General features: G+C 39.7%; 2 protein-coding genes across 3 annotated transcripts; both read left to right on the top strand.

Annotated features, from left to right (window-relative positions):
* The first annotated feature begins 25 nt into the window (after positions 1–25).
* On the top strand, positions 26–13,717 carry bicra (BRD4 interacting chromatin remodeling complex associated protein). The gene is made up of 12 exons (XM_063005284.1): positions 26–101; positions 182–227; positions 972–2,993; positions 6,394–6,987; positions 7,672–7,843; positions 7,933–8,030; positions 9,281–9,409; positions 9,526–9,575; positions 9,681–9,829; positions 10,004–10,098; positions 10,194–10,296; positions 10,536–13,717. Exons 1-12 carry the CDS (start codon positions 61–63, stop codon positions 12,137–12,139), a joined length of 5,103 nt encoding a protein of 1,700 aa, XP_062861354.1. The 5' UTR covers positions 26–60; the 3' UTR covers positions 12,140–13,717.
* Positions 13,718–15,131: 1,414 nt separating this feature from the next.
* Positions 15,132–27,694, top strand: ehd2b (EH-domain containing 2b). 2 transcript variants are annotated; one of them, XM_063005281.1, is made up of 7 exons: positions 15,132–15,264; positions 16,611–16,926; positions 17,060–17,236; positions 21,612–21,727; positions 23,476–23,888; positions 24,580–24,744; positions 26,831–27,694. In XM_063005281.1, exons 2-7 carry the CDS (start codon positions 16,706–16,708, stop codon positions 27,386–27,388), a joined length of 1,650 nt encoding a protein of 549 aa, XP_062861351.1. In that variant the 5' UTR covers positions 15,132–15,264; positions 16,611–16,705; the 3' UTR covers positions 27,389–27,694. The 2 variants fall into 2 exon arrangements, with proteins under 2 accessions (XP_062861351.1, XP_062861352.1); XM_063005282.1 differs by having other exon boundaries at positions 15,133–15,264; positions 21,612–21,709.
* Positions 27,695–27,972: the final 278 nt, after the last annotated feature.

The raw sequence follows: 27,972 nt of genomic DNA, 5'->3' as shown, positions 1-27,972 counted from the left end.
CATGTGTATGTCTACATGGTGTATTAAGAAAGCCTGGTATTATGACTTTTTCTAGTTGACATGGATGATGAAGATGGGAGGTGCTTGCTAGATGTAATTTGGTAAGTACGTCTTAAGAAATTATGCTTGCTAACTTTTTTTCTTTTTGAAACATTTAAATTAATCTTGCATTATTTTGCAGTGACCCACAAGCTCTCAATGATTTTCTTCATGGATCAGAGACACAGGTGAGCCCTAATATTTATCCAGAATTCATTTTAAACAGTTTAGTACTGCAGATTGAAGCACAATTCTTAATTGTCCCTTAGCTGTTACATTAAATCTGCATTGGCATACATTTATCTGTGTCCTGGATGTTGTTTTGCCTATCAGATTGTTTCAAAAAAGATTACAGCTCCCAACTTACCCTCGTCCTCCCTGTTTAATTCACAACATAGCTACACTAAACTAACATTTCCTATCTTTTACTTTTGCCTTCTTGTAACTGTCTTGTTGCTCACTTATGCTTCTATTTTCTGTGAAAAAATTTGTTGTTCTGGTGAGTCTGAACACTATCCTCTTTTTTCTTTGCTTTCCCCACATTCGTGTCTGTTCTTTGCAAATTCTTTTTGTCCCTCTGTACCCTTGTCTGTGCTGTGGTGGTCGAACCGTCCTGGGTTTGCCTGTCTATAGCTGGACACTGACGACCTTTTGGATGGCTCAAGTGACCCGTCCAGCTCATTCTTCTCCAACACTGGGGTGAGTTGTGTCCCCCATTTCCCCACCAACTTTGTCTCCAGTCCTTTATGTAGAATCCATTTTCCTGCCCCCTTCATCAAATCAGATGCAAACATATGAGCAACCATTGGTGGTGGTCGATAAATCTCTCTGGACTTCTAGTGTGTAAGACCCACCATGTCATTGTCACATTTCCAGCTTAATGCTTAACTCTTTTATAATTTGCAAAATATTTGCTTTTTTGTTTCTTTCAGGGACATGTTCCTGAAGTCCAGCCACCAGCTCAACTGTCTACGAGTGAGCCATCTGGGTTGCCTAGAGTCAGTGTTGATTTGGACTTTCTAGAGGACGATGACATTCTTGGAGGCTCACCAGGTGGAGGAGACAGCGAACGTAATGGTGTTGGATCAAATCATGAACCATGTGATATTCTCCAGCAGAGTTTGGCAGAAGCCAATATTACAGAGCAAAGTCTTCAGGAAGCAGAGGCTGAGCTTGACCTCAGCTCATTTGGGCTTACTAGTCTTACGCAGGTGGTCCAGCCACTGCCCGATGCTAGCTTGCCTGGGGTGAGCATTGGAGGAAATGCTCCTGTCTTTTCTGGCCAGGGCACCACTACAACACCTTCCAGTGCAACCACAGATATGCTTAGCTCTGTTCTGACTCACCCAGGCTTGCAACTTCAATCTCAAGTCATGAACAAGGCTATCAATGTCCAGCCATTCATGCAGCAAGTTGGACTTGGAAATGTTACTCTTCAACCTATTTCAGGCCTTCAGACCATACAGAATGGAAGTCAGTCTAGTCATTTGGGCATTGGGCAGATACAAGTTGTGGGTCAACCCACTGTAATGACTATTAACCCATCTGGGCAGCAGATCCTTACTAAAACCATGGGTGGCTATCAGCTGCACCAGCCTGGGCTTGATGCTGCAAGTTCTGGAACACAGGCTGGTCTTGGGGGTTCTGTGCTTAGCTCTGGAGGAGGACTGTTAATTCAAGGAGGCAAGACCACTCTGAATGGCCCAGCTGTCTCTGTAAGCAGCACCAGTGCCAACAGCAGTGTAACTACAATGGCTGCACCCAGTGGTATAGTGGGATTTACTCGCGCCCCACTGAGTACAGGAATTGCATCTCAACCTCAGCCTCAAAGCCAAATCATGCAGAATGTTGTTATACAGCGAACACCAACTCCAATACAGCCAAAACCTCCCCAAGGCGGCACCATCCAACCTAAAATCTTTAAGCAACAACAGCAGCAACTGCCAGCTTCACATCCTTTGCAGAGTGATGCAAATAAAGCTCTTGGGGTGCAGCAAGTCCCTGCTGCTGCAGCTCAGAATGTAGCCTTTCTCACTGGCAAGCCAAGTTCAAATGTAGTATTAAGCGCTCAGACCACCACACAGGGGGCACAATTTCCCCAAACTTTGTTTAAACCGCATGTCACACCTACACCAGGGAAGCCTCTTAGTGTTCACTTACTCAATCAACAAGGCAGCATTGTCATTCCTTCTCAGGCTGTTTTACAGGGTCAGAACCATCAGTTCCTCCTGCCCCAGCTTCAGACTGGAGGTCAAATCCTAACTCAGCAACCTGGTGGTCACATAATTGCCAGTTCTGGACCAGGACAGATTATTGCTGCTAATCAAATCTTGACAACCAATCAGAATATAAATCTTGGGCAAGTGTTGGCCTCACAAGGCCATCATGCTGCGGCTCACATTGTCTCTGGTTCTATACAGCTTCAACATGGTCAGATGGGCCACCCAACACTATTCCAGATGCCTGTCTCCCTAGCCCAGTCACAGAATCAAAGTTCCCCAGTGACAGGACATGTACAAACGGTTATACAAGGCATGCCGATACAGAATTCTCTGTCAATAGAAAGCCTGAGTCCAGCCGTCAGTTTGCAGCCAACCCTTCAGCCACAGGCTGGTGGAATACCTGGAAACAACAGCTCTGGAGTAGCAGCTATGGCACAGTGCCAACCTGGAGAAAACATGACTGTATTGGGTAGCTCCACTGAACAAGCCGCCCAATCCCAAACCATGTCCCAATCCTCTATTCTTACTGTCCAGACAAGTCCTTCCATTTCAGCTGGCATTTCAGTTTCCTCCTCCACACCTCCAATCTCCACAGTGACTACAACTACACCATCAGTGAGCACAGTGGGTTTGGCAACTCAGGTCCAGCAAAGCCCAGGAAAGGTGTTGTTCACTCACCATGGTTCCAGCATTATTTTGAGCCCGGAATCAGTACAGATGTTTCTGCAGCAGGTCAGTGTACCCTTGTATTGTTAATTTGATGTGTGTGTTAGCATTCTTTTCCCTTCAACTATCTCACTCACTGTAGCACACTAGTTTAGCAGAATATTTTCTCAATTAGGAGAAGCACTGTATCAGTGGTGTCATAGATATGGAGGGCCTCCTCTTCACTTTTAGGAAAGTTAAGACTGTTTTTAGTATATAATATTAGTAATTGTATTAGAACTACATTATTTTTGTCATAAAATAGACTAGATATTTATGGAAAAACATTTCTAACAAAAGTCATCATAAGCAAAAAGCATAAATAATTTAATCAGAGATTATTATCCAACAGTTCAGTCTGTGTTGACAGAAACTGGATTTTTTAGTTGATGCTATTTAGGTTCTTAACATACTTTTTGAGAATGGTTGTTTACAAATAGCATAGGGGAATAGACACAGTTTTAATAATTAATGAAATTATTATGCATTTTGAACAATGTGTGCTAGTACCTGTGTGCCTAGGTTACTGGGATGAATTCCATCATACCTAAATGTAAATTTTGTTTTAATTTTTGCTTAAAATAACCCTTCAGCTACTCAACAGTCTGCGGTCTTAGCTCTAGTATATTGTGCTTCATTATGGGCCACATTCTTTAAATAGAAGACAAGTCTGCACTGTAGGCAGGACAGTTTAGCATCTAAACTTGTACTATGTATCTGTTATAACACATGCAAAATGTGCATTGGCATTGTTTTGGTGAAACTAGATGTGTTTTTGAAAAAGACGTCTGCATGGCACTATATTTAAGTAACCCATAAGTAACCCATGTCATTAGCACTAACACAACCCTTACACCAGATGCTGACTATTAAACTTGTGTTGGTAACAATCAGGATTGTCCCCTTTCACTTTGGCTCAGAGAATACAACATTCTTTACTTGAAACTGAAACTTAAAGGTGAACTCAAGAGGCAACAGTCTATTTGAAATGAGCTAGTCATTATATAGCTGGAAATTAAAACACATTAGTTCTGTCACTTTATTCTGTTTCAGCTAGCATCACACAGATGCCAAATTCAGTAGTTAGCATTTGGTTGGCATCAGTTTGAAAGCGTAGTTGATAGTGGTTAGTGGTAGTGTGACATCTCTAAAGCACTTTGCAAGATTTGCGAGAAAGTTTATCAACACAGTTTTTTTTGTTCCATGTTTGATTTAAATAGTTGCGAAATAGCCCCTGGGTCGCCCACTGAGGTGACCCAAGTCATTTATCAGTCAAAAATGAATGCATGCACCAGATGCCTTTTAACTTTATACCATATGCACCACTTATAGTAAACACACTGGAGTGTTAAACTCCTTTTCTATGGTGTTAAAAATGCTGAGGGGATTGAACAAGCTGTATATACAACAGTTTAAAATGCTGGTACTGTATTTTACAAGTACTTTGCTCTGCAGGTGGGTGGGTGTACACAGTATATGACAAATTATGTGGTTTAGTGTTTAAAATGTGATGGTCTAAGTTGTGGTTGTATGAGATTTAATAGTTTTGATTTATTATGTGACTGTTTATTACATGTAATTGTGTGCACTATAGTTTCAGTAAAAACGACAGGAATAGGAAAACATCTAAAATCTGAAGTGCATTTGATGCAATTCTTATCTGTATTTACTGATTACAACCTTTGATAACCATTAATGTAAATAGATTGGAAATAGAAAGTGTCCATGTATGTGAAAGCATCAATGATTGGAGCAAAAATTTCTGTGATGTCTGAACTGTTTGTCGTATAAGTACAAATTACTTTTACGTGTATTGTAGTTCTTGTGGCATGTGCCTTTAAAATATGCCCTAATGTTTTGCTGCATGTGCACTCAATTGGCCTTATAGATTAAACTTGTGTGTTTTTTAATTGAATGTCTGTCGTGTTACTATAGTACATGGATTGACAGTGAAAGTATTTAAGTTGCACCTAAATTACAACCTGTGACCTATAACTTCCAAAATGATGCACTTTCTTTTTTTAATATGCTTTTTATGCACTACCCGTCATTATTCACCATCTATGTGCAGGCACCTTTAAACAGGAGGCCACAATTACAGAAGTAATAAGGATTCCTTTCGATTATTCCTCCAGCCCCTTGTGTCTGTTTAGGACCCTGGTGAGTGGATAGCACAGCTGAGATTTGAACTCTGATCTCAGCAATGGTGGGTTGGCACATTAGACCACTATGACCACCTGACCAACCTCAAAAGGGTCCATTTTCAACTTCTCCATCCACAAACACGATCACTAATAGCACAACAGGTGTAATTTTACTTTGTGTGTGTGTGTGGTCTCTGGATTCTAGATATTTCTGTGGTTATAAAACTGTGTAAAGGGAGCAAACATGGTCAACCAATGTAAATGGTCAACCAATAAGTAATTTTTAGATTATTGATGTTGGTTAAAAAGGGAAATTTTATTTTAATAATTTCAAGGTTGATTTCAGTCTAGAACAGTGCTGCAGATCTTACACACAGCAGCTGCATCATAGAATGAGAGTGCATAAGTGCAGAAACTGAACACTTAGTGTGCATGGGCCAATTCAATACACGTTGGCTGCAATTCTGGTGTTTTGTTTGCTATGTTATTTGAATATATTTATTCAATGCTGTTTTTCATTCCGTAAAGCTCACAACCTTGTTTACATAAAACCTTTACATGGTAAAAAGACTCAAGCCTGTTGGTTGAGAGTTATCGCAGTAAAATAATGTAATATAGTGTTCTAAAAAAGATTATAGACCTATCAACTTAATCATCTAGTTGGGAAGAATAGTTGGCAAATCTTTATTTAATCCTAAAACTCTTTCTGCAAGAGTAATGCATATTATGTTTTCTGCAGAACATGTTTTTGAAACAGTTTTTAAACATACCAAAACACTATTATGCTGCTGTTTTTGTGTATCATGGTTTTGAGTGGCTGGCACGGTGGGTAGCACTGTCGCCTCAAAGCAAGAAGGTTCTGAGTTTGATTACAAGGTGGAGCAATCTGGGTCCTTTCTATGTGGAGGTTGCATGTTCTCTCTGTGTCTGTGTGGGTTTTTTTCTGGAGCTCCAGTTTCCTCATACAGTACAAAGACATGCAGTCAGGTTAATTGAAGCTACACAACAATTGCCATAGATGTGAATTTGTGTGTGTTTGCTTGCCCTGTGATGAACTTGTGACCTGTCTGGGTTGTTTCTACTGTTCGCCCGGTGCATTGTCCTTACCATGACCCTGAATAGGATAAATATATGGTAATACAGACAAAGAATGAATGAATGATTGAGTGTGATGTGTATTCTTTGGTAATGTAACTACTTTTTATGTATTACTTAAAATATAAAAGGAAATTTAGTGCAATGTCATCCTTGTAATATTTGCACATGTTCTACTTTATCTTTAGGTTTCGTCATCAGGTCATCAGCAAGCTCAAAAGATCCAAAGCCCCTCGCCCTCTCAGCCTATGGCAACTCGCAGTGCAACGCCAACTCTGTCAGACAGCCCACAGCCCTCACAGGCTTCTCCCCTCATGTTGGGTCATCAGATTCAATCACCTCATCATCCTCAGTCCAGACCTCCTTCTCAGCCCCAAGCTCAACCACCATCCCAGCCCCAGGCATCTTCTCGTGCATGCACACCTTCCTCTATACCTCCGCTCTTTATCATACACAATCAATTAGGAGGATCCCCACAACCACCCCAGTCGACTGCCCAAACTCTGCAAACACAGATTACACAGGTTCTTCCTCAACCTGTGACCCTTCAACAAGAGCAGCCACGCTCCTCCTCCTCTCCAAAGCCCCAACAGCCACCTCCTACACAGTTCCATTTTGCAACACCTACTGTAAGTGCAGCTGCCGTTGTAAAACATCAGGGGCCAGGCTTGACAAGTGAACAGCAGCACCAGTTACAGCTGATCAGTGCACAACTACAGACCATGTCAGCCATTGCTCAACCATCACAACAGCAGAAGCAGCTACTGGAAAAGCTTAACCAGGTAAGCTGTTTTTAATACTAGTGGTACACTAATACTAGACTTTTCTTTAAATAAAAATGTGCTTATACACAGTTGAGTCACATTATTATGACCACTTTCTACTTTCAATGGTGGCAGCACACAGCTCATGAAGGAAGTCATGTTTCGTGACCTGGCTTGGTGGGTACCTAAGGTGTGTGATAGGCTGTCTGCACATAAATCCCGAATTGCTGTCATGGATAAAAGTACCATGGGTAAAATTGACTTCCCTCGGGCGGATTGGATCAAGACAATGGGACATATCACATGGTTAGAATGTCCAACATCGGTTGAAAGAGCATGACCAAGACTTCCAAGTACTACCCTGGCCCCATTATTCCCCAGACTTTAACTCAATTGAGCATCTGTGGGACCACATCGATCAACGTGTTCACTCTATGGATCCTACCCCACACACCCTCCAGCAACTGTGGGATGCACTGCAGTCGGCATGACTCCAGATACCTGTGACAACCTACCAGGACCTTATTGAGTCATTCCTAGTCGGTCTAGCTGCTGTCCATGCTGCACACAGCGGTTACTCTGGATATTAGCTGGTGATTATAATGTGACTCGACTGTGTATTTTTGCTGCTTAATTCATAACTATGGCTATTTAGGGATCATGTCATTAGCAAATTTAAATTCAGTTTTTGTGTTGTTTTAGGTTCAGCAAAACATTTTACTCCAATCCAAAGACGTTCAGGCTCAACCTCCGGCCATAAGTCACTACAGCAAACTGTCTGAGCAGCCTATAGCACAAGTGGTGACATCAGCCAGTACCACAGTCCCTTCACTGCTGCAACAGAAGTCTGTTCTGGTCAAGTCATCAGCCACAAGTAAGCCTTTGCTCTTAGTTTCATTCAGAAGTATTTTACAATACTGTGTACATTTTTATTTCTAATTACCTTATTCATCTATTCTTTAGGTTCAAACGAGACACAGGTATTTTCTGCTACATTAGGTCCAAGTGAAGTAACAGTTAACCAGGTGAAAACAACTCCAAACCTTGCTCAAGCTGTCCAGGTATGCCATGTATAATCACTGATAAACAACTATTTACAAGTAAATGTTTTTTCCCCTAAATGTGCAGTGACTAAAGAAAAAAAAAAAAATCACACCCCTTTTTTTTTGTTTTTTTTTGTTATAGCCTGTAATTAAAATGCACAAAAAGTGATGTGCTTTGTTTTCTCTAAACATACTGTTTGAAATTCAGTCCAAAAAGTTCAGTCATTAAAGTATGAGAATCCTTCAAGTCTTTCAGCATGGTACTTTTTCAGAAGCGGCTTTCTTCTTGCCACCGTACCATACAGGCCAACCTTGTAAAGCTTGTGAGATTGTTGTCACATGCAGACACAGACGTGTAAGTCCTTGGCTTACAAGTTGCCACTGGCTTCTTGGTAGCTTCCCCTAATCCATGTCTTTCTGGCTCATCCAGTTTGGTGACATACACTCTCTACCAAGGATTTTGATTTGGTATAAGGATTTTTTATAGGCACTGTACATGTAATGGGGATAGGCACTTCACTTAAAAACTGTTTTATTTACCTTTACCCATGTTTCCTTTGATGGCATTTAATGCCCCAGAAGACGCTGACGGGGTTCTCATGTTGGCGCTGCTTTGTCAAGCCCAACGGTGTTGCTGATTTAAAAAAACAATATTGCTACTAATTCTCATGCTACCACTAATGGACCTGTGGTCCTACAGTTTCACATACCCATGCACATCTGAATAAACCTAACATGTTCAAATGTGCAGCAGTGCATTATCTTCAGTTTGTGTAAATTATGAGAACACCTCTCCTAATCTAAATACGAATATTTTGCAAATACTGTGGATTCACACCCCTTGGCTTTTTACATGCTTTGTGGATTTGATTCTAAGTTGATGTAATTAAGTTGTTTTACCAATTAATCTACTTTTAATCACTCATAATGGCAAAGTGAATACATGGTTTTAATTAAAATTCAAAAAGTGAAATCTCTTATTCAGACCTTTTATTCAATACTTTTTAAAGGAAGCTTCAATTATGTTCTTGAATTTGAATGCATACATCCACCCCTCCATTTTTTAAAGTCTTTCTGTCCTTGCCACTAAGAAGCACCCTTATAGCTTAATGCTGCTACCACCATACGTTACTGCCTCATTAGTTACATCATGCAGTTAATCTGTAATGAATATTTTTGTATGTCTGTTGGTTATGAGTATACCAAATGTATACCTTTACAGTTACTGTATATATTTTTTTTAATCTAAGTATCTATTTGGTCTGCAGGCAAATCCTGGAGTTGTCAGTTCAGTTGGAGGGCTGACAATGAGTAAACAAGGACTACAAATTCCGGTTCTAGGCAGTAGACTTTCACAGATGCCTCCCCTGCAGCCTCCGACTCCTCTTAAAAACCAGGTAAGAGTTACATACACATTTCATATCCATACACTGTACTCATGTGATAATGTAGTAAAGTTTTATGGTTCTTTTGTATGGTGTGTACTAAGGTTGTTTTGTATAAACATTCACAGAGTACGACTTTAAAAAGGCCTTTCATAATGGAGCCAAGCAAAGAAGCACGGTAAGTTTCACTGCAAATGAGCATTTCGTTATAGTATTATACAAAAGGAAAACTGTAAAAATGTGTTAGGTTGTTGGGACTAAATGCTAATATGCATATTTGTAGGATGTTAGAACAGTTGAGGAAGCTTCAAGGTTCTGTACTGCATCCGGACTATAGCTCACCTTTTTGCTCCTTTGAGGACACACTCTGTCGGTTATTACCTTACCATCTGTATCAAGGAGTGGCTCCCTCTCCTCAAGACTACCACAAAGGTAAAGCATTTCTACGTTTTCATAACAAATTATGTCATTTAATATTTTATATTGTAATAATTTATGTAGTTAGTGATTACTGAACTAGGCTTAATACTGTAAATTAGAAGAAAAGTCTGACTATATGTCTGTGTATTATTTTTGTTTACACTTCATTTTCGTCTTTCTCCCCAGTGGATGATGAGTTTCAAAACATCTCAAGTCAACTCTTAAAGCGCACTCAAGCTATGCTTGACAAGTATCGCCACCTGCTTTTTGAAGAATCGAGGGTAAGTGCACAACTGGGTCTAATTATTTCTCCCATTCTACCCATGACTTTGCTTAACTTTGTACTAGAGCCACTTGTGTTTATTGTCCTCTACAGAGGCTGGGACCCTCTGCGGAGATGGTGATGATTGACAGGATGTTCATCCAGGAAGAAAAGGTTGTGCTAAACCAAGATAGGATACTAGCAAAAGAGAAGCCAGGTACTTGTGCACTTTTAATTTCACATAGATCTTAAGAAAGTGGTCTTCTAAAGAAGAAGGTCTTCTAAAATACATTTAAAGTGAATACCAAAGCTCAGAATTGTGACCGTGTAAATAAAGTTTATATTAAGAACTACAACTTAAAACTGGAAAATATTTATTGGAGGTTACAATGGTACTGGGTACAGATCTTATTTAGTAACATTGTTTATTGACACATTTTCTCTCTTTCTGTGCAGAAGAGTTTGTTGCCAACTCATGTCTGCTGAACAGGGCTGTGGACAGTGGAGTAAGGCCTGCAGCAGTAGAACCGACCCCAGTCAGAACTACAATGGCGCCGACCCATATACATACCACCTCAGCTCCTGCCACAGTTACAGCTGCTTCCACCTCTACCCCAGCTCCAGCTCCCTTTCCTCCCACCAAACTAGTGATAAAGCAAGGAGGCGGGGGAGCATTGGTATCCTGGTCTACCAGCAGCACCTCCACACCTGCAGTGACAAGGCCCTGTAAGAACTCTGAGCGCTGTTCTAGCCAGACGCCGTCCTCTACTCATTCAGCAGATGATGACGATGCGCTTCCTCAACGGACCAGCAAGCCTCCTATCAAGACCTATGAGGCACGCCAGCGAATTGGTTTAAAGTTAAAAATCAAACAGGAGGCCGGGTTTAGCAAAGTGGTTCACAACACAGCTTTAGACCCGGTCCATTTGCAGGCTCAAAACACTCTATCACAGACCCCCGAGGCTTCCCCTAAAAGCAGACCGACTGAAAGTCAGTCAGTTACAGTCATTAGAACTTCATCCCCAACATGTAACTCCATATCCGCCAACACGTACAGTGCAGTAACCACACAGGCAAACTTCACCTCCAGTGGGTCAAGTTCCTCCACTGTGCCTCATTCCTCGTCCTCTCTTTCCTGGTCTTCATTTTCCTCTTCCTGTACCTCTTCTGCCCAGATGAACGGCTCACTGGAGCACTTCGAAGTGTCTGGGGCTAAACTGAATTCTACCTCCACCGTGACACCTCAGACGACCACCTGTCGTCTTCCACTTCGGAAGACCTACCGTGAAAACATCAGCCCTTGTCACAGACCAGGTGTTCCAGGAGGTGGTGACCTAGTGTCTATTCCACCAATGTCATCCCCTGAGCCTCCTGCAGCATCCTCACCCAAACCAGAAAGAACAGTAATTGCCAGTGTAAAACTGGAGCAGCAGGATTGCTCAAAGCCCACTCATACCTACACAGACCCTGAAGCAACTACAGAAGACAGATTTTGCTACGGAATTAAAAATGTCCATCACCACCAACAGCAGCAGCAGTCCTCTGATAAAGAGGATGGGGAGGATGGAAACAGTGGGGACCATGTGCATAGGGTCATGTGGCAAACAAGTAAAAACCAAGAACGGGCAATGGGAATGTTTTGTATGGACCAGCATGCACCAGGCCCCCCATCTCCAGGAGAAACATCCTGGACAAGAGACTCATCACTCCCTGCAAAACGATGTAAATCGGATTCCCCAGACATGGACAATGCTAGCTTTTCAAGCGGTAGCCCCCCTTTGGACAACTCGCTAAACGAACACTTGCAATCTGCCATAGACAGCATACTGAACCTGCAGCAGGCCCTGCCGAGCCGTGGAGCTGTGGGCAAAGTCAGTGCTGGAAACCCACCCAACCGGCACCAAACACACCATCGGCAGAGCACACAATCTTCATCAACAACATACAGACACACTATCACTCCCAACTTGTCTTCATCTTCGTCCTCTATATCGCAGCAACCACAGTTAGGAGGGCGAGGGCAAAATGGAAGCCTGGTATCTCAGACACACAGCAGATAACAGGCCCTTTAGTCCAGAGATTGTGAAAGGTGTCAGAATAAGACTATGGGGTGGGGGAGAGTTGTAAAATGGAGAAGAGAATCACTTTCTTTAGCTGTGTTTGCTTTGTTTGTCCATGGATAAGGACTAAGAAAGCTGGTGGCGCGGCAGTCTATTGCGCTAGCCCACTTGTTGAGATCCGGGTTTAAATCTCAGCAGTCTCTAAGGGCTGGGCCTTGCGATGAATTTGTGCCCTGTCCAGGGTAATCCTGCCTTGTGCCCAGTGTTCCCCGGTGAAACCAGATTTGCCGAAACCCTGACAAGTACAAAGCGGTTAAAGAATATGTAAAAAATGGATGGGGACCAAATCATAATATTCTTCTGATTTACAGATAGCCTTAATATGTACTTTCAAAGCAAAGAAGTGCATTTTTCACAATCTTTTTTTGAGTTGCTTCAGGTCAGTTCTTAAGTTCATCGTTGGCAGGGTTTAATTCAGATAATCTTTACAGTTCCCTAATCTGTCAGTTTGATCTGAATAATTTACCTTCTCACTGTAAGATTGTGTCTTTACAGTTTATTTTTAGTTAGATGTGATCACATTAGTTAAGACTTATGCAGTAAGTCTAATTGATTTTGGAGTACGGTCCTTATCTGGTCGCGGTTTAGTTATCCCTCTTGCACAACATCATGTCGTACAATTATGTATACACTGTACAAGTATTGATGGTTTGTTGTAAAAATTACATTTCAGAGACTATTGAGAGCGATTTCTCATAGAAATTTTTGAAATTGTGCATTTTTGGCTTTTAGCAAATTGCTTTTACTGTAAATGCAGTGAATCTGAAATCATTGGAATCGCTGTTTACAGAATATTTTAAAATCAAAACCTAGTCACAGATTATTTTTTTGCTATGCACACATTTCTTTCCAGTCCACCAAACACTGCAGCTGAAAAGTTCTTTTTTACCCCTTTGGTTACATTTTGCTTTACTTTGATTCAGTGGTTTTGTTAAGCTTAATCAAGCAGATCAGGTGTGTAACGTTATTGTTGACTAGTGACTTCAACAGTAGTAAAGAGGGCAGGAAGTAAACTTTCTATTTTTGTTTGCTTTAATGGTTCATAGTCCTAGTCCTGAAATAAGCTCAAATCACCGTTTCTGTTAACACATCTGTCCTAAGTCAAAAGAGACATAAATCTTCAAAAAGGGGGTTACACAAGGGAAGTACAATAAATGTGCGATGGGATTCAATAGATTGTGATAAACTACACCTGTTAGCCAGTATTTTCTGTCTGTGTTTGTGATATATCATAAACATTTAAAAGGGTCCTGCAGTTACACCCCACTAATTTATTTATGTACGTTTTGTACACAGTGTAGAGTTATTCAAGGCCATTTGGACAATTCCAATGCAAACACAGCTTAAGGGGTGATGAGGAAAAAACAATAATGTAAAGAAAAATAGATCTAAAAATTCGAAGTATAGTACAACAAATTAATTTTGTATTGTATTTATTGTGTATAATGACACTTTTTAAAAAAGTTAACTGTACATTTAGTAAACTGTAAATTAAACTTTGCTTTTATAAAAGAATCATTCTGTCTCTTGTTTTGTATGGTGCAGTTTACACCGATCAGGCTTAACATTATGGCCACCTCCTTGTTTCTACACTCACTGTCCATTTTATCAGCTCCACTTTCCATATAGAAGCACTTTGTAGCTCTACAATTACTGACTGTAGTCCATCTGTTTTTCTATATACTTTTTTTAGCCCCCTTTCATGCAATTCTTTAATGGTCAGGACCACCACAGAGCAGGTATTATTTGGGTGGTGGGTCATTCTCAGCACTGCAGTGACACTGACATGGTGGTGGTGTGTTAGTGTGTGTTGTGCTGGTATGAGTGGATAAGACACAGCGGCACTGTCAATGCTGGACTGAGAATAGTCCACCAACCAAAAATATCCAGCCAACAGCGCTCCATGGGCAGCGTCCTGTGACAACTGATAAAAGTCTAGAAGATGACCAACTCAAACAGCAGCAACAGATGAGCGATCGTCTCTGACTTTACATCTACAAGGTGGACCAACTAGGTAGAAGTGTGTAACAGAGTGGACAGTGAGTGGACACGGTATTTAAAAACTCCAGCAGCGCTGCTGTGTCTGACCTACTCATACCAGCACAACACACACTAACACACCACCACCATGTCATTGTCACTGCAGGGCTGAGAATGACCCACCACCCAAATAATACCTGCTCTGTGTTCGGTCCTGACCATTGAAGAACAAGGTGAAAGCAGGCTTAAAAGTATGTGGAAAAACGGATTGACTACAGTCAGTATTTGTAGAACTACAAAGTGCTTCTATATGGTAAGTGGAGCTGATAAAATAGACAGTGAGTGTAGAAACAAGGAGGTGGTCATAATGTTATGCAAAATCGGTGTAATGTAAGTGATATGGTAAAACCTATTTACAAAGTTGTAAAGTATCTAGCATAGCCTTTAATGACCACTAGGTGGTGACCTATTGCTATGATATTTTGCCTAATGCCATGGAATGTACATGCACAGTTAACTTGACTATCATGGCACAATTGGAAGCTGTGCAGCAGATTATTTCTTTCTTGTTTGTATAACAGAAAAGGGCTATTCGCAGTTTGAAGCATTGTGTACAGTAAAATATTAACTGCATAATAAATAAATGCAAAATGATTAGGTTATTTATGATTTCTATACAAATGTGTTGACTTTTTTCTATTGTGTGATAGTTGTTCCCTGATTCCCTAGATTCCCTGTTTTTCTCCATACTTCTTTAGAAGTCCTAAAACCAGCTATCCAGAATGATCTCCAGAGAGTGTATGGCTTTTGAAACGGGTGGGGAAAGGCAGGGAGGGAGAAAGAGGGGAGGAGATGCACTGAAGTCATTTCAGAGTGCCCTGCATTTGCAGCTTGAAAACACCCCAGAAGCCTACCTGAAGCTTACCATATAATTTTCTTTCTTCATAATTGTATTGTTATATAAACACTGCTTTCTGAGCTACGCTGCAATTTCAAAAATCAACTATTTTTTGGTTTATCTTTGTTCTAGTCTTTTTTAAGAGGTGTTCTTGGTTGTTTCGAAGTTTGTTCTTGCAGTACATCAGGTAAGCCAATGTTCTTTTGTACCTTTAACTATTTTTTCAGATTATATACTTGTCTTGTGTAGAAACAGCTTTTGTTCTTAAGCTTCATGTTAGCAGGTAAACTGATATATGTTTAGAATTAATAAAGCATCTCTTGGTAGGTTATAGTATTGTTTTGTTAAAAAAATTACTTTAGTGTAGCAGTAATTACACTTTAATAGTTAAGGTGTGTTTATTTATCTAATCTTTAAGAACAGTTGCAGTTAAACAAAACCACGAATGACCGATTTAAAAAGTTAATTAATTTACAGATGGTAAATTAATTAATTTACAGATGGTTTAGTACATAAGACTTTACTGTAACTAAATTCTCATTGTAGATCCTGTGAGATCACTAGTTACGTTTTTGTATTTTGATAAGTTGTGCCATAGGGTATTTTCCATCGTTTGCACAACGTCTTAGTTTAGCTGTAAAATAAATTGATGTACTTGAAGGATTCATGGATGCAAATTCTTAAAAAAAAAAATATATATATATATATTTACTTTCCCACATATGTACAAAGAAGTGCATATACTCAGTGTTAAGAGTAAAGTTTTTTTTTATCAGATACTTAATTTTTTCGACTACTGCAAACAAAGAATTTAAAACCTTTAGGCTAGCTGTCTGAGTCCACACTGGGTGTAGTCCTATTGAGTAAAAAAGACTTGCCTAAAAAGGAAAAAAAAGTTTTCAGTTATGCAAGTCTCTAACCATGATGGTATTCAAATAACAGCTCTCTTAAATGTGGCGTCTTCTTCAAATTGAGCTATGTCTTACAAGAAGTATTTGGTTTATTTCATTAATTTTATTTAAATAGATCTGGAGATGTCAAATTCATATCCTTATTATATACAGCAGGCGAGTTTTCTTGTGTTACCCTGCAAGGCACAACTCGAAGATTCACTTTAGTATTGTAAAAAAGAGCTTTTTGTTGGATTAGTGTGTGAGTGTGTGAGTGTGTGAGTGTGTGAGTGTGTGCGGGTGTGCGGGTGTGTGTGTTTGTGTTTCCAAAGGGAACATTTTCCAGACAAGTACAGACCATGCACTGTGCTTTTTTTCTTTCAGTGGTTTAAAGGGGAAAATTCTATACCCAATAGATAAAGACTTTATGGGAGTACATTTAGCTATAAAACACACACACACACACACACACAGAGTTCAGTATAACAGGTCGTCAGTGTATATTTACCTAGTATGTTTACACTTAGTAGATTCTGTTTAAATAGAATATATTTTTTTTAATTCATGTCATTAAACACCACACCATCCTCTTTGACACTGATTGTAAGAGGCATACCCACACTGCCACCTTTTGTAAATACAGGAAAAAGAGAAGAGCCAACAAAGCCAAAGGAAACAATAAATACAAGTTCAAAACAGAGCCATAAATTAAGTGAGGGAAGTGAAGCCACCATAAGCATGTCTCGCTGGGGACGGAAAAACGTCAAGAAGACCCCTGAAGTGATCAGAACAGTCACAGAGGGGCTGAAATCACTGTATCGAAAAAAGCTGCTGCCTATCGAGGAGTACTATGGCTTTCATGATTTCCACTCACCAAGTCTGGATGAAGCTGACTTTGACAACAAACCCATGGTGCTAGTGGTTGGTCAGTATTCCACAGGAAAGACTACTTTCATCAAGTAAGACCCACGATTATTTATAGTTTCAAATATAAAAGTCTAGAATGTTATGAACTGTCAGAAAGACTTTCTAAAATATAGATGACAAGATCAGACATGCCGGACATAATTATTAGTCTATATATTTTTCCAGATACCTGCTGGAGCAAGATGTGCCTGGAAGTCGTGTGGGGCCAGAGCCCACTACTGATTGCTTTACTGCCATCATGCATGGAGATGTGGAGGGACTTATCCCTGGGAATGCCCTTATAGTAGATCCCAACAAGCCCTTTCGCAAACTCAACCCATTTGGAAACACCTTCCTTAATAGGTTATATGTTGTTTTTATAATTCTTGTGAGCTCTGCCTTGGACTTTCTCAGCTTTTTTTATTTAGTAAATTGCATTAATCACTAACAAAACACTTTTTACTTTATTTAATATTAATTTTAACTTAAGTATGGGTCTCTTCAAAGAATGCTTTCTTATAACATTAAGAAAGTTGTTCTTGCCATTATTTCTACAGGCTTGCTTGTTATTTGTTTTGGATTTAGTTTTATAAGGTTGGTTTAAGAAAATCTAATTTAGTTTAACAGCTTTATTAATTTAGCAAAACCGGTTAATAGAGCAGAAGCTTTACGTATTTAAAACATGCAGTTTCTTCAATATGAAAGGACATGGGTGAAATTGAGATGTTTCATATGATCACTTCTTTCTGGAGCAGGGAAAAAAGCAGAAGCAAAACTTAAAAAGCTGGAATTTCAAGCCTTTGTGTTAAATATCTGAGGAAGGAGCTTCATATATGGAAAAACTGAGAGTGTAACACGTTAGGAAGCTTATGAATGCTGGTGGTACAGAGGAAGCTACAATGCTCTTAGAGAAGCTGGGATATGTAGCATTTAGTTACTTTAAAATCTTACATTTCGAAAAGCTCCTAAAATAATGAGTAATTGAGTTGTAAGTACAGTGCTGTGAAAAAGTATTTGCCCCTTGCTTGGTTTCTTCTGTTTTTGCTCATGCCACATCTGAATGTTTAATATTTTCCAGCTAATCTTAATACAAAATAAAGACATCACAAGTACACACAAAATGCAGGTTTAAATGATCATTCAATTTACTGAACATAAAGTTGTATTCAAAACCTATATCACTATTGTGAACAAGTTACTGCCCACTAAACCTAATAACTGGTTGTGCCTCCATTGGCAATAACAACTGCAACCAAACGTTTGCAATAACTATCAAATAGTATTTTACACATGGCCTACTTTAATATGCAGAATTGTTTTTTAATTTGGCTATATTGAAAGGTTTTTAATCCTGAACTGGTCGTTTAAGGTCTCGCCACAGCATTCTAATTGGATTTGAGTCCTTGCTTGCATGCTTATCACTGTCCTGCTGCATAAATAAACTCAGCTTGAGTTTTAGGTCATGAACTGACAGGTGGGCATTCTCCTTCAGGATTTTCTCATAGAGAACAGTATTCATTGTTCTATCAGTTATGACAAGTCATCCAGTTCCTGCCAAAGCAAAGCAGCCCCAGACCATTACACTACCACCATCATGTTTGACTGTTGGTATAATGTTCTTATCCAAATTTAACAGGGCCCATGTCTTTTTTGGCTAATGCAAGATGAGCCTTTTTCGGTCAGCTGTAGTTTGGTCCTTGCAACTCTTCAATTTTGCCAAGTGTCTTACTTGTTGTGGAATTGTCTACTTTAGATGTTCATGTGGGTTCTTTTGTGACCTCGGGGATGAGTTGTTGATGCGTTCTTGGTGAAATTTTGGATGGTCTGCCACTCCTGGTGAAGTTGACCACAAGTTTTGTCCATTTGTGGATAATGGCTCTCACTGTGTAGGTCCCAGAGCCTTACAGAGCATTTATATGCAAATCGCTTTAGTATGTGGCATCATGTGCTGTTTTTGAGACATACTAACCCAGTTCACAATGCCAGACAGGTTTTGTTTAAGTGATGTTTAGATTTAGCTGGTGTGGTAGCAATCATAGCTGGGTGTGGCTATTAAAAATGGACCCAATTGTTAATTTGTGGATTTGGTTAACTGGCTAATTTAGTAGTTAAAGGGCAATTACTTATTCACATAGTGCCAGGTAAGGCTGAAAGGCTTTAATTATAATTTTTAAAAAGCATTTTGTGTTTACTTCTTCTCTTAAAATCTAATATTAAAAGTAGTTTGGGGATCTTACATATATAAGTGTGACATATAAAACAATAGAAGGAAATGGGAAGGCGGCCAGTACTTTTCACAGCAATCCTCACTGGACGCAATAAAATGGAAAATTTAATGTTTCAAGTGTACTGTGGTGGCATTTGTGAAAATGAAGCTATCAGCAAGAGCAACAGTAGCTGCAAGTTAAAGTTGACTATTACTTCACATACTAGTTGCTAAATAACATAATCATCATCCCAAAACTGAATATGCACTTTGACAATGCCACAACTAAAATGGTACATTAAGAGCTTCACAAAGCCAACGAGCCATGATGAATAAGAGCACAAAAACCTACACCCCTAACCACTGGGAGGAAATAAAAGAAAACGGTAATTTCGTCTATGAATCTAAACAGAATCATATTGAATGTAATCTGTTTGGTCAAAAAATTGCTTTGCATGGTTGTCTAACATTCAACAAGTAGTAGCCAATTTTACTGTACTAGAGGCACTCTATGGTGCTCGATGGTCTGTTTCCATATTCGTTATCCCTTGAAAATGATACTTTTCCTTATTATTGAACTGTCTCACATCCCAACACAAAACCATTAGGACATGTGTGACAGCATTTAAGCTGTTTTAAAACTCATTATCAGCCATTTAAAAATGTTCCATCTTCTGTATCTAAATGTCTGTAACAGTTTTAAAAGTATTACAATATATTGTAACCTAAACCACATAGGTTGTACAAATTTAACATAATAATAGACATTGTATTTAGTATTTAGACACCTGAAATTCGAAAGTTTATGATGATTGAATATCAAAAACGTAAATCTCTTATTCACAAAAGCATTCAGACACTGTGCTGTGGCATTTCAGATTGTGGTCAGATGCATCCTGTTTGCTTATTATTCTTGTGATCTGTCTAGATCTCAATTGGAATCAACTCGCAATGTAGACTGCTCTGTCAGGACAAAAGCCAAGCCACAAAGTCTAAGGAACTGTCTGTTGATCTCTGCAATCAAATTGTGGCAAGGCAAAGAACAGGGCAGGGATAGCTTTGATTGTTCCATGACCACATTGGCCCCCAAAAATGGTAAAACCTTGCGCAACATTGAACCTTCCTAGATCTGGGCAAGAACGGCATTTGTCAGGAAGGTAAGAAAGAACTGAGTGGTCACTCTTAAAAGAGCTCCGAATTACTGTGCAGAGATATCTCTGCAGCTCTCCATTAATCATACCTTTGTTTGCCTTTGGAAGCCACTGATAAGTAAAAAGCATATGACAACATGTAAAGGACCTGGCAGCACGATGAAATTATTTTCTAGTCTGATGAGATATGAATTAAACTCTTTGGGCAACATGAAGCATAATGTCTGGCATAAACATACATTGCCTGTCACCTGGGTAATATGAACCACTGAAACATAGTGGTGGCAGCATCAGGGACAGGGACACTGGTAAGAACTGAAGGATAGGTGAATGCAGCCAAATACAGGAACCTACTCCAGAGTGCACACAATGACGCAAATGATACAGCCAAAGCAAGTCTCTGAATTGTCTTGAGAGTCTCAGCCAAGGGCTTAACTCTAAATCACGTTTGTGGAAAGACTAGAAGATGGCAGTTTACAGATGCTCACCATCCAATCTAATGGAGCTTACGAGGCTCTGCCATGAAGAACGGGGTAAACTGCCCAAATCCTTGTGTGCAAAGCTTGTAAAAATGTATCCAAGAACACTTGCCAAATGTGGCTTCTACAAAGTTTTGAATTAAGGGGCTGAATAAGATATTTTAGTTTTTGATTTCGTATTAATTTTTGACTCTAAAACATTTTACTTATTCATTATTATTAAATGTATATTGATTGGTAAAATTGCAATTATATTGTAAAATCAAGTCCACAACACAAAAGTCATGTGATCTAAATACTTTCTAAATCCTCTGGGTATGTGGTAAAGGTACACTGAGTAATTCACTCCTCTATAATGCTTCTCATATGTTATTATTATTAACACCACTGCCCCGATATTAATCTCATTCAATTAGGGTTTCCCCATTCCTGTGTGATTCTAATGTTTTGAGAATGTCACTTTCCTAAACTTCCTTCCCTGGAAACTCAGCTTGATAAACCAATTTACAGGAGGAAGTGCCTGTGTTGTTTTAGACTTCTGATCATTAGTGTACCATATTGTTTAATTTTGGCAGCAGAGGTAATTTTCCTTCAGGAAACCCCTGTGCGTTATAAGTACCACAGTCACACAATAGGCCAATCTGGGAGGGGTGCGGCCAAAATATTCATGCTAGATCATTTCACACAGCCATGAGACATGGGGACTGAATGTTTCAGCAGAGTTGAAGTTTACGTTCTCTTAGGCACATATGTTCTAACTTATACAACCTGTTTATTAATCAATGGAAACATTACTACTATATGGAAAATCATAATACTGTATATTTAACTACCTACCAATGGACAGTTTATTTCAATTGTTTCATAAAGCGACATGTTATTAAAAATGTTTTCTTTGTCAGGTTTCAGTGTGCGCAGTTGCCTAATCAGGTTCTGGAGAGTATCAGCATAATTGACACCCCTGGGATTCTGTCTGGAGCAAAGCAGAGAATAAGCAGAGGTGAGACCAACAATAAAGGTGAGGAGCAAGTGGTCAGGGCCAGGTGATAAAACTCAGCCACTCTGAAGTAACAGCACAATCTTCCCAGTCATCCTGCACTCTACTAATCCTATCGGAATAAAAAAACAGTAACATTCCCAGCTTAACTGAATCAGTGCTATTAGTCAGCTATGGGTAGCACTGTCGCCTCACAGCAAGAAGGTCCTGGGTTCGATCCCCAGGCGGGGTGGTCCGGGTCCTTTCTGTGCAGAGTTTGCATGTTCTCCCCGTGTCTGCGTGGGTTTCCTCCGGGAGCTCCAGTTTCATCCCTCAGTCCAAAAAACATGCAGTCAGGTTAATTGGAGACACTGAATTACCCTATAGGTGAATGGGGGTGTGTGGGTATGTATGTGTCTGCCCTACGATGGACTGGCGCCCCGTCCAGGGTGTTACTGTGTGCCTTGCGCCCATTGAAAAGCTGGGGCTGGCTCCAGCACCCCCCTGCGATCCTAATTGGATAAGCGGTTGAGAATGTGAGTGAGTGAGCAGTCAGCTATGCACATATGCTGTGATGGATTTGCAAACTGTCCAGGGGTGCTCATGACTCACGCCCAATGATTTCAGATCTGCCATGGATAAAGTGATGAAAATAAAATAAAAATTGCACATCAGCCGTTTTTAGACTTTGAGCAGACAAATAATCTGATTGACACTGGGGCACACGATTAATGTTTTCTCCAACAAACATGAGAGAAGCAAAGCAGAGAATAAGCCGAGGTGAGAGCAACAATAAAGGTAAGGAACAACTGGTCAGCCAGGTGATAAAACTCTCAAGTAACAACACATTCTTCTCAGTCATCCTGCACTATACTAATGCTTTGAAATAAAAACAGTAACATTCCCAGCTTAACTGAATCACTGCTATTAGTCAGTTATTAAATTTTGCACATATGCTGCAATGGATTGGCAAACTGTCCAGGGGATGCTCATGCCTTGCGCCCAATGATTCCAGATCGGTTTATGAAAATAAAATAAAAATTGCACATCAGCCATTTTTAGATTTCCTTGATTGTTCTGGAACAAACTAAATTAAGCTAACAAATAAGTTGTATGGCACTGAGGCACAGCAGTTAATGTTTTCTCCTAAAAACATGAGAAAAGGTGGATTAGGTACTCTAAATTGCTTGTACATGTGTGTGAATAGTTGAATGTGGGGTAAGTTGGTGCTCTCTATGGTGTGTTTCCACACTGTGTGCAGTGCGTTCAGGAAAGTCTTGCGATTCACCGTGACCCTGATGACAGGGTGCCAATCCAGTGCAGGGCACCACACATCTATTCATTTGCTCACTTAAACCAATGGAAATTTTAGAGACGTTAATCCAAGTCCAAAATAATTTTAAATACACTTAGAAAACAATGTTGTAAATAAAAGTTTACATTCTGATACTAAGTACCACCAAGTGATTTCAGTTAGTCAGTGTTAGAACACTGCAGTTTATCACAAATATTTGTCTGTCTGAAAACAGCTGTATCACATCTCACACAGAGTGGGAAAATTAACCTGGGTGTGACAGTGAGGGAGAGTGAAGGAAAGAATGTGAAGCATGGCAGCAAAAAAAGGAATGTAGGAGGGATGCAAATGAATGGAATTATTCATTATAAATGTTAGTTGAATATATTGTGTAATATTGTATTATACTGATATTATAATATTAGACAATATATATAAATACAAACACAAAAAGGCAAAAACTAATTTTCTTGTCTATTCTTTTATCTTTTTATAGGATATGACTTTCCAGCTGTCTTGCGTTGGTTTGCTGAACGTGTGGACCGGATTATACTTCTCTTCGATGCCCACAAGCTGGAGATTTCTGATGAGTTTTCAGAGGCTATAGGTGCTCTGAAGGGTAATGAGGACAAACTGCGTGTGGTGCTTAACAAGGCTGATATGGTTGGCACTCAGCAACTAATGCGAGTGTATGGTGCACTCATGTGGTCCCTGGGGAAAGTGTTCGGCACCCCTGAAGTACTAAGGGTATACATTGGCTCATTCTGGTCCGAGCCTCTTATGGTTCCTGACAACCGAAGGCTGTTTGAATTGGAAGAGGAGGACCTTTTCGCTGACATTCAGAACCTGCCACGAAATGCAGCCCTACGCAAGCTTAATGATCTGGTCAAGAGAGCTCGTCTGGTTAAGGTAAGATATTTTGTGCTTAATAGTTGATGATAGTTGTGTAAATGTTAGTAGGTTGTCAGGACAAAAACCAAGTCATTAAGTCCAAGAATCTAATTGAAGTGTTTCCAGTGAACTCCTTACAACCTTGAACCTTACTTGAGTTACTATCTGTCCAAATTAGGCAGCTGGGCAAGAAGGGCCTTGGTCAGGAATGTAAAATAAAAAAGCTCCTGTTCAGAGATGGGAGTATCTGTTGAGCAGGCAACCATCTCTACAGCTCTATAAATCAGCCCTTTACAGCAGCAGAGTGGCAGAATGGAAGCTACTATTAAGTAAAAGCCATATGCCAGCCTACTTGGACTTGTTAAATAGCATGTAAAAGACTGGTAAGAATTAAGAGACAGGTGAATGCAGCTAAATACAAGAACATCATTGAAGGAAACCTTCTCCATAGCACATGCAAACTCAGACTGTGGTGACACTATATCTTAGTTCATCTGTCATGAAGAATGATATAAACTGCCCATATCTAGTTATGCAAAGCTTGTAGAGACAAAAATGGCTACTATTGTGGAATTTATATGACTTTTTTTGGTGCTTTTGCCCATGGCCAGGCAGGAATGTTCCAGAAAATACTCCCACATTTGAAGCAAACTCTAGCTCTTCAGACATGTTTTTTTAGATTTAACATATTTCTTTTTTCACATTACAGGTTCATGCTCACATCATCAGTTATCTGAAGCAAGAGATGCCCTCTGTCTTTAGAAAGGACAATAAGAAAAAAAATTTGATCTATCAGCTGCCAGTCATTTTTTCCAAGATCCAGCTGCAACATCATATCTCCCCTGGAGATTTTCCTGATTGTGCCAAGATGCAGGTCAGTGCAGGCTTGTTTTCTCAAGAAGACTTTTACAAATAACAAGTGACAACAGATTTCAATATTTCCCAAAAAGTAATGAAGCATTCAGAAACTGGTGGGAAAATATCATATAGATTAGTAACATGTAGAAACACCTGTAGCAACAACTTGCAGTTAAAGTTTTGCATTATATGTGCCTGTTTCGACCACTGTTGTTTCTTTGAGGCATGGCTTCCTGAGACCCAGCAATTCATTTTTGTCCTCTGTGGTGGACATGTGTCTGAGATATCTAACTGAAGCACCATTTATGCAATCCATTTGAGTACTACTGTTCTATATAAAGTACATTCTGGGCTTTTCAGTAATGTCACATTTGTGGGGGTGTGGCAAACATAGCTCATGAACTTTCTTGTGGCTACAGTCTCATATTCCACACTTTATGGCAACAAGCAAGCAGTTTTTTGCTGATATTATGTTTCTGTTGCTAATAATCAAATTGTTTCATCAATATGAGAGTCTTAACTTCAATTCAGAAATATTTCAGAAATGTACAGCAATTTTACCCCTTTCAAAACACAACATTTATTCAATGTCCTTTGTAGTGGACAGTAGAACTTACTACCTGCTGTTTTTAGCCTATTTCTATACAAGGAAGCAAAGGGCTGAGTAAGGCAGAGAAGGTTTTATTCAGAAATTATGCAGATTTAGAGCTGTCAGGAGATGAGGATGAGGAGGGCCATACTGTAGAGCTGGGAGAAGATGAGGCTTGTTTAACCACTGCCCAATGACAATGTCAAAAAATATGGGGCACTGCATTTGCCAAAAATGCTGAATGCAGTACATGCATCACCGTGCAGGAGAGCAGGATGCAAAGGGAAAACATTTGTCAAATGTATTAAATGTAACATGTTTTTGTGTGTGTTTCAAAGACAAAAAACTGCTTCCTGTTATACCATGCGTGATGTTGTAAATACTGTGTGATGTGATCTTTAGGTGACTATTTAGGTAAACGCAGTTTAAAGAAAAAAGTTCAAGATTTTAGTTGAAATCTATACAAAAATAATACAATACAATATTATTACATTACACCATTACATGATGATTACAGATGACAAAAATTTGTTGAAAAATAATTTTTTGTACTACGTTTTTTTCAACAACAGTATTTAATTTATCAAATAAAAAATCTAAATATCTAAACATTTTTTCTTCTGGGTCTTAGGAGGATAGATTACCTTATAAATTTTAAACTGACCTTTGTCCTGTAAGTCAAATTTACATCTATGACATTCAGTCAAATTCATTAAAAGGTTCTGCAGATTTTTTTTACAGACTACGACTGATCTCTCAAGATGTCTAGTTTTTATTAAGTATTGTAGTTTTCAAAGTGTTCAAAAATCATAAAGTTTGCCCAGGTGGCGCAGCGGGATATTCCGCTTGCACACCACCACCAAGTTTCTGAAATCTTCGGTTCAAAACTCGGTGTTGCCTCCGGTCGGCTGGGCGCCATCTAGCGGGCATAATTGGAAGTGCCTGCAGCAGATACTAATTGGCCACCGTATTTGCAGGGTGGGGGCCGGACTATGTGTGGGTGGGTGGGTGGGTCTTCATACGCTGTGTAAGGACCCTGATTGGCGGAAGAGACGCCTGTGCAGAATGCATGGGCGAGAAGAGGAGGGTTATGTACGTGTCGGAAAAGGCGTGTACAGCGACATGCTCTCCTTGGATGCAATCTGGTATCTCTGGTAGCAGCGGAAGACAAAATTGAGTGCACTAAATTGGGAGGAAAATGGGGAGAAAATGCATTAAAGAAAAAATCATACATTTTTACTTACACAATGTCACAGCTTCATACATCAAGACCTTTGTGCGATGACTCAGGATTAATAAAGAAATAAATAAACCAGGACATTAAAAAATTGCTATCTGTTATTGTTAACATTACGTTATAGTGAGATTTTATACTTTATATATGTATTAAAACTTATTTTAATAAAACAATTAATGATAAATAATTTGTTTTCGCAAATGACTACTTCAATTATTTGTATGACTTATTCTTTAAATTTATAATAAATCTTTTTCCTCTTTGTTTAATTTGTAGGAACTGCTTGTAGGGCATGATTTCACCAAGTTTAAGCCCCTAAAACCAAATATGATGGCTATGTTGGATGACCTCCTGTCCTCCGACATTGCCAAGTTAATGCCTCTCCTTAGGCAGGAGGAGCTGGAATCAGGAGCCCAAATAGGAATCCAAGGTGGGGCTTTTCTGGGAACCAGAGCAGGACCCTTCATGGAAGGTGACCCTTTTGGTGAGAAAGCTGAAGAAGATGGTGAGGATGGTGAAACAGAAGAGGACTGGATTGTGAACAAAGACAAGCCCAAATATGATGAGATTTTCTACAACTTGGCACCCAGCGAGGGCAAGCTGAGTGGCACCAAAGCCAAAGACTGGATGGTAAGCACGAGGCTGCCCAACTCTGTGTTGGGTCGCATCTGGAAGCTCTCAGATGTGGATCGTGATGGCATGTTGGATGATGAGGAATTTGCCCTGGCAAGTCACCTGATTGAAGTAAAGCTTGAGGGACACGGCCTTCCCCCAGAATTACCTGCCCGCCTGGTGCCTCCATCTAAACGCAGACAAAAAGGATCCGATGCCTAGAAAATTGAAGCTGTCAATGTGGTCCATTTCAGAATGTGTGTACACTGTCTTTCTACTGTTGTAAAATATGAAGCTCTCTTTTGTATTGCTTTTGCATAATCACATTTACAAATCCACATTTTGCTAAAGCACTAAATTGCTATGACCACATACTGCCTCTGAGCAGGTATGCTTCATCATCTTTATTTTTAAAATACAAAATATGCGCTTACACAAAGTTTGCTCACACAAATGTTTACTTGATTATGCTAAGAACATTTCTTCATTAACTGTTTTAAACATTTATTAAAAGTGGAAATTTTACAACTGGTTTGGATTTTTCATTCTGCAATTTTCACAAGGGAAGTAAAGCATACCATTACAGTGCTAGACTGTAATACTGACATATTAATTCTTTAGAAGAACATGATCATTTCAACAGCAGATGCTGTAATAGTAAGAAGTACTTTAGTTCACAGAAGCTGAAGATGAGCGGCACAGTGTGTAACACTGTCGCCTCACAGCAAGAAGGTCCTGGGTTCTCCCTGTGTGCGTGGGTTTTCTCCGGGAGCTCCGGTTTCCTCCCACAGTCCAAAGATGCAGTC

The sequence above is a fragment of the Trichomycterus rosablanca genome, chromosome 11, assembly GCF_030014385.1.
Source record: "Trichomycterus rosablanca isolate fTriRos1 chromosome 11, fTriRos1.hap1, whole genome shotgun sequence".
Lineage (NCBI taxonomy): Eukaryota > Metazoa > Chordata > Actinopteri > Siluriformes > Trichomycteridae > Trichomycterus > Trichomycterus rosablanca.
This window is presented reverse-complemented; position numbering and strand designations above follow the sequence as displayed.

Excerpts from the sequence above, each read along its gene's own strand:
- ehd2b (XM_063005281.1), top strand. The coding sequence starts at position 16,706 with ATGTCTCGCTGGGGACGGAAAAACGTCAAGAAGACCCCTGAAGTGATC. Across the intron at positions 16,927-17,059 it reads GGAAAGACTACTTTCATCAA|ATACCTGCTGGAGCAAGATG; the intron begins GTAAGACCCACG and ends ATATTTTTCCAG. Across the intron at positions 21,728-23,475 it reads AGGTGAGACCAACAATAAAG|GATATGACTTTCCAGCTGTC; the intron begins GTGAGGAGCAAG and ends ATCTTTTTATAG.
- bicra (XM_063005284.1), top strand. The coding sequence starts at position 61 with ATGGATGATGAAGATGGGAGGTGCTTGCTAGATGTAATTTG. Across the intron at positions 102-181 it reads TGCTTGCTAGATGTAATTTG|TGACCCACAAGCTCTCAATG; the intron begins GTAAGTACGTCT and ends ATTATTTTGCAG. Across the intron at positions 7,844-7,932 it reads GGTCAAGTCATCAGCCACAA|GTTCAAACGAGACACAGGTA; the intron begins GTAAGCCTTTGC and ends TCTATTCTTTAG.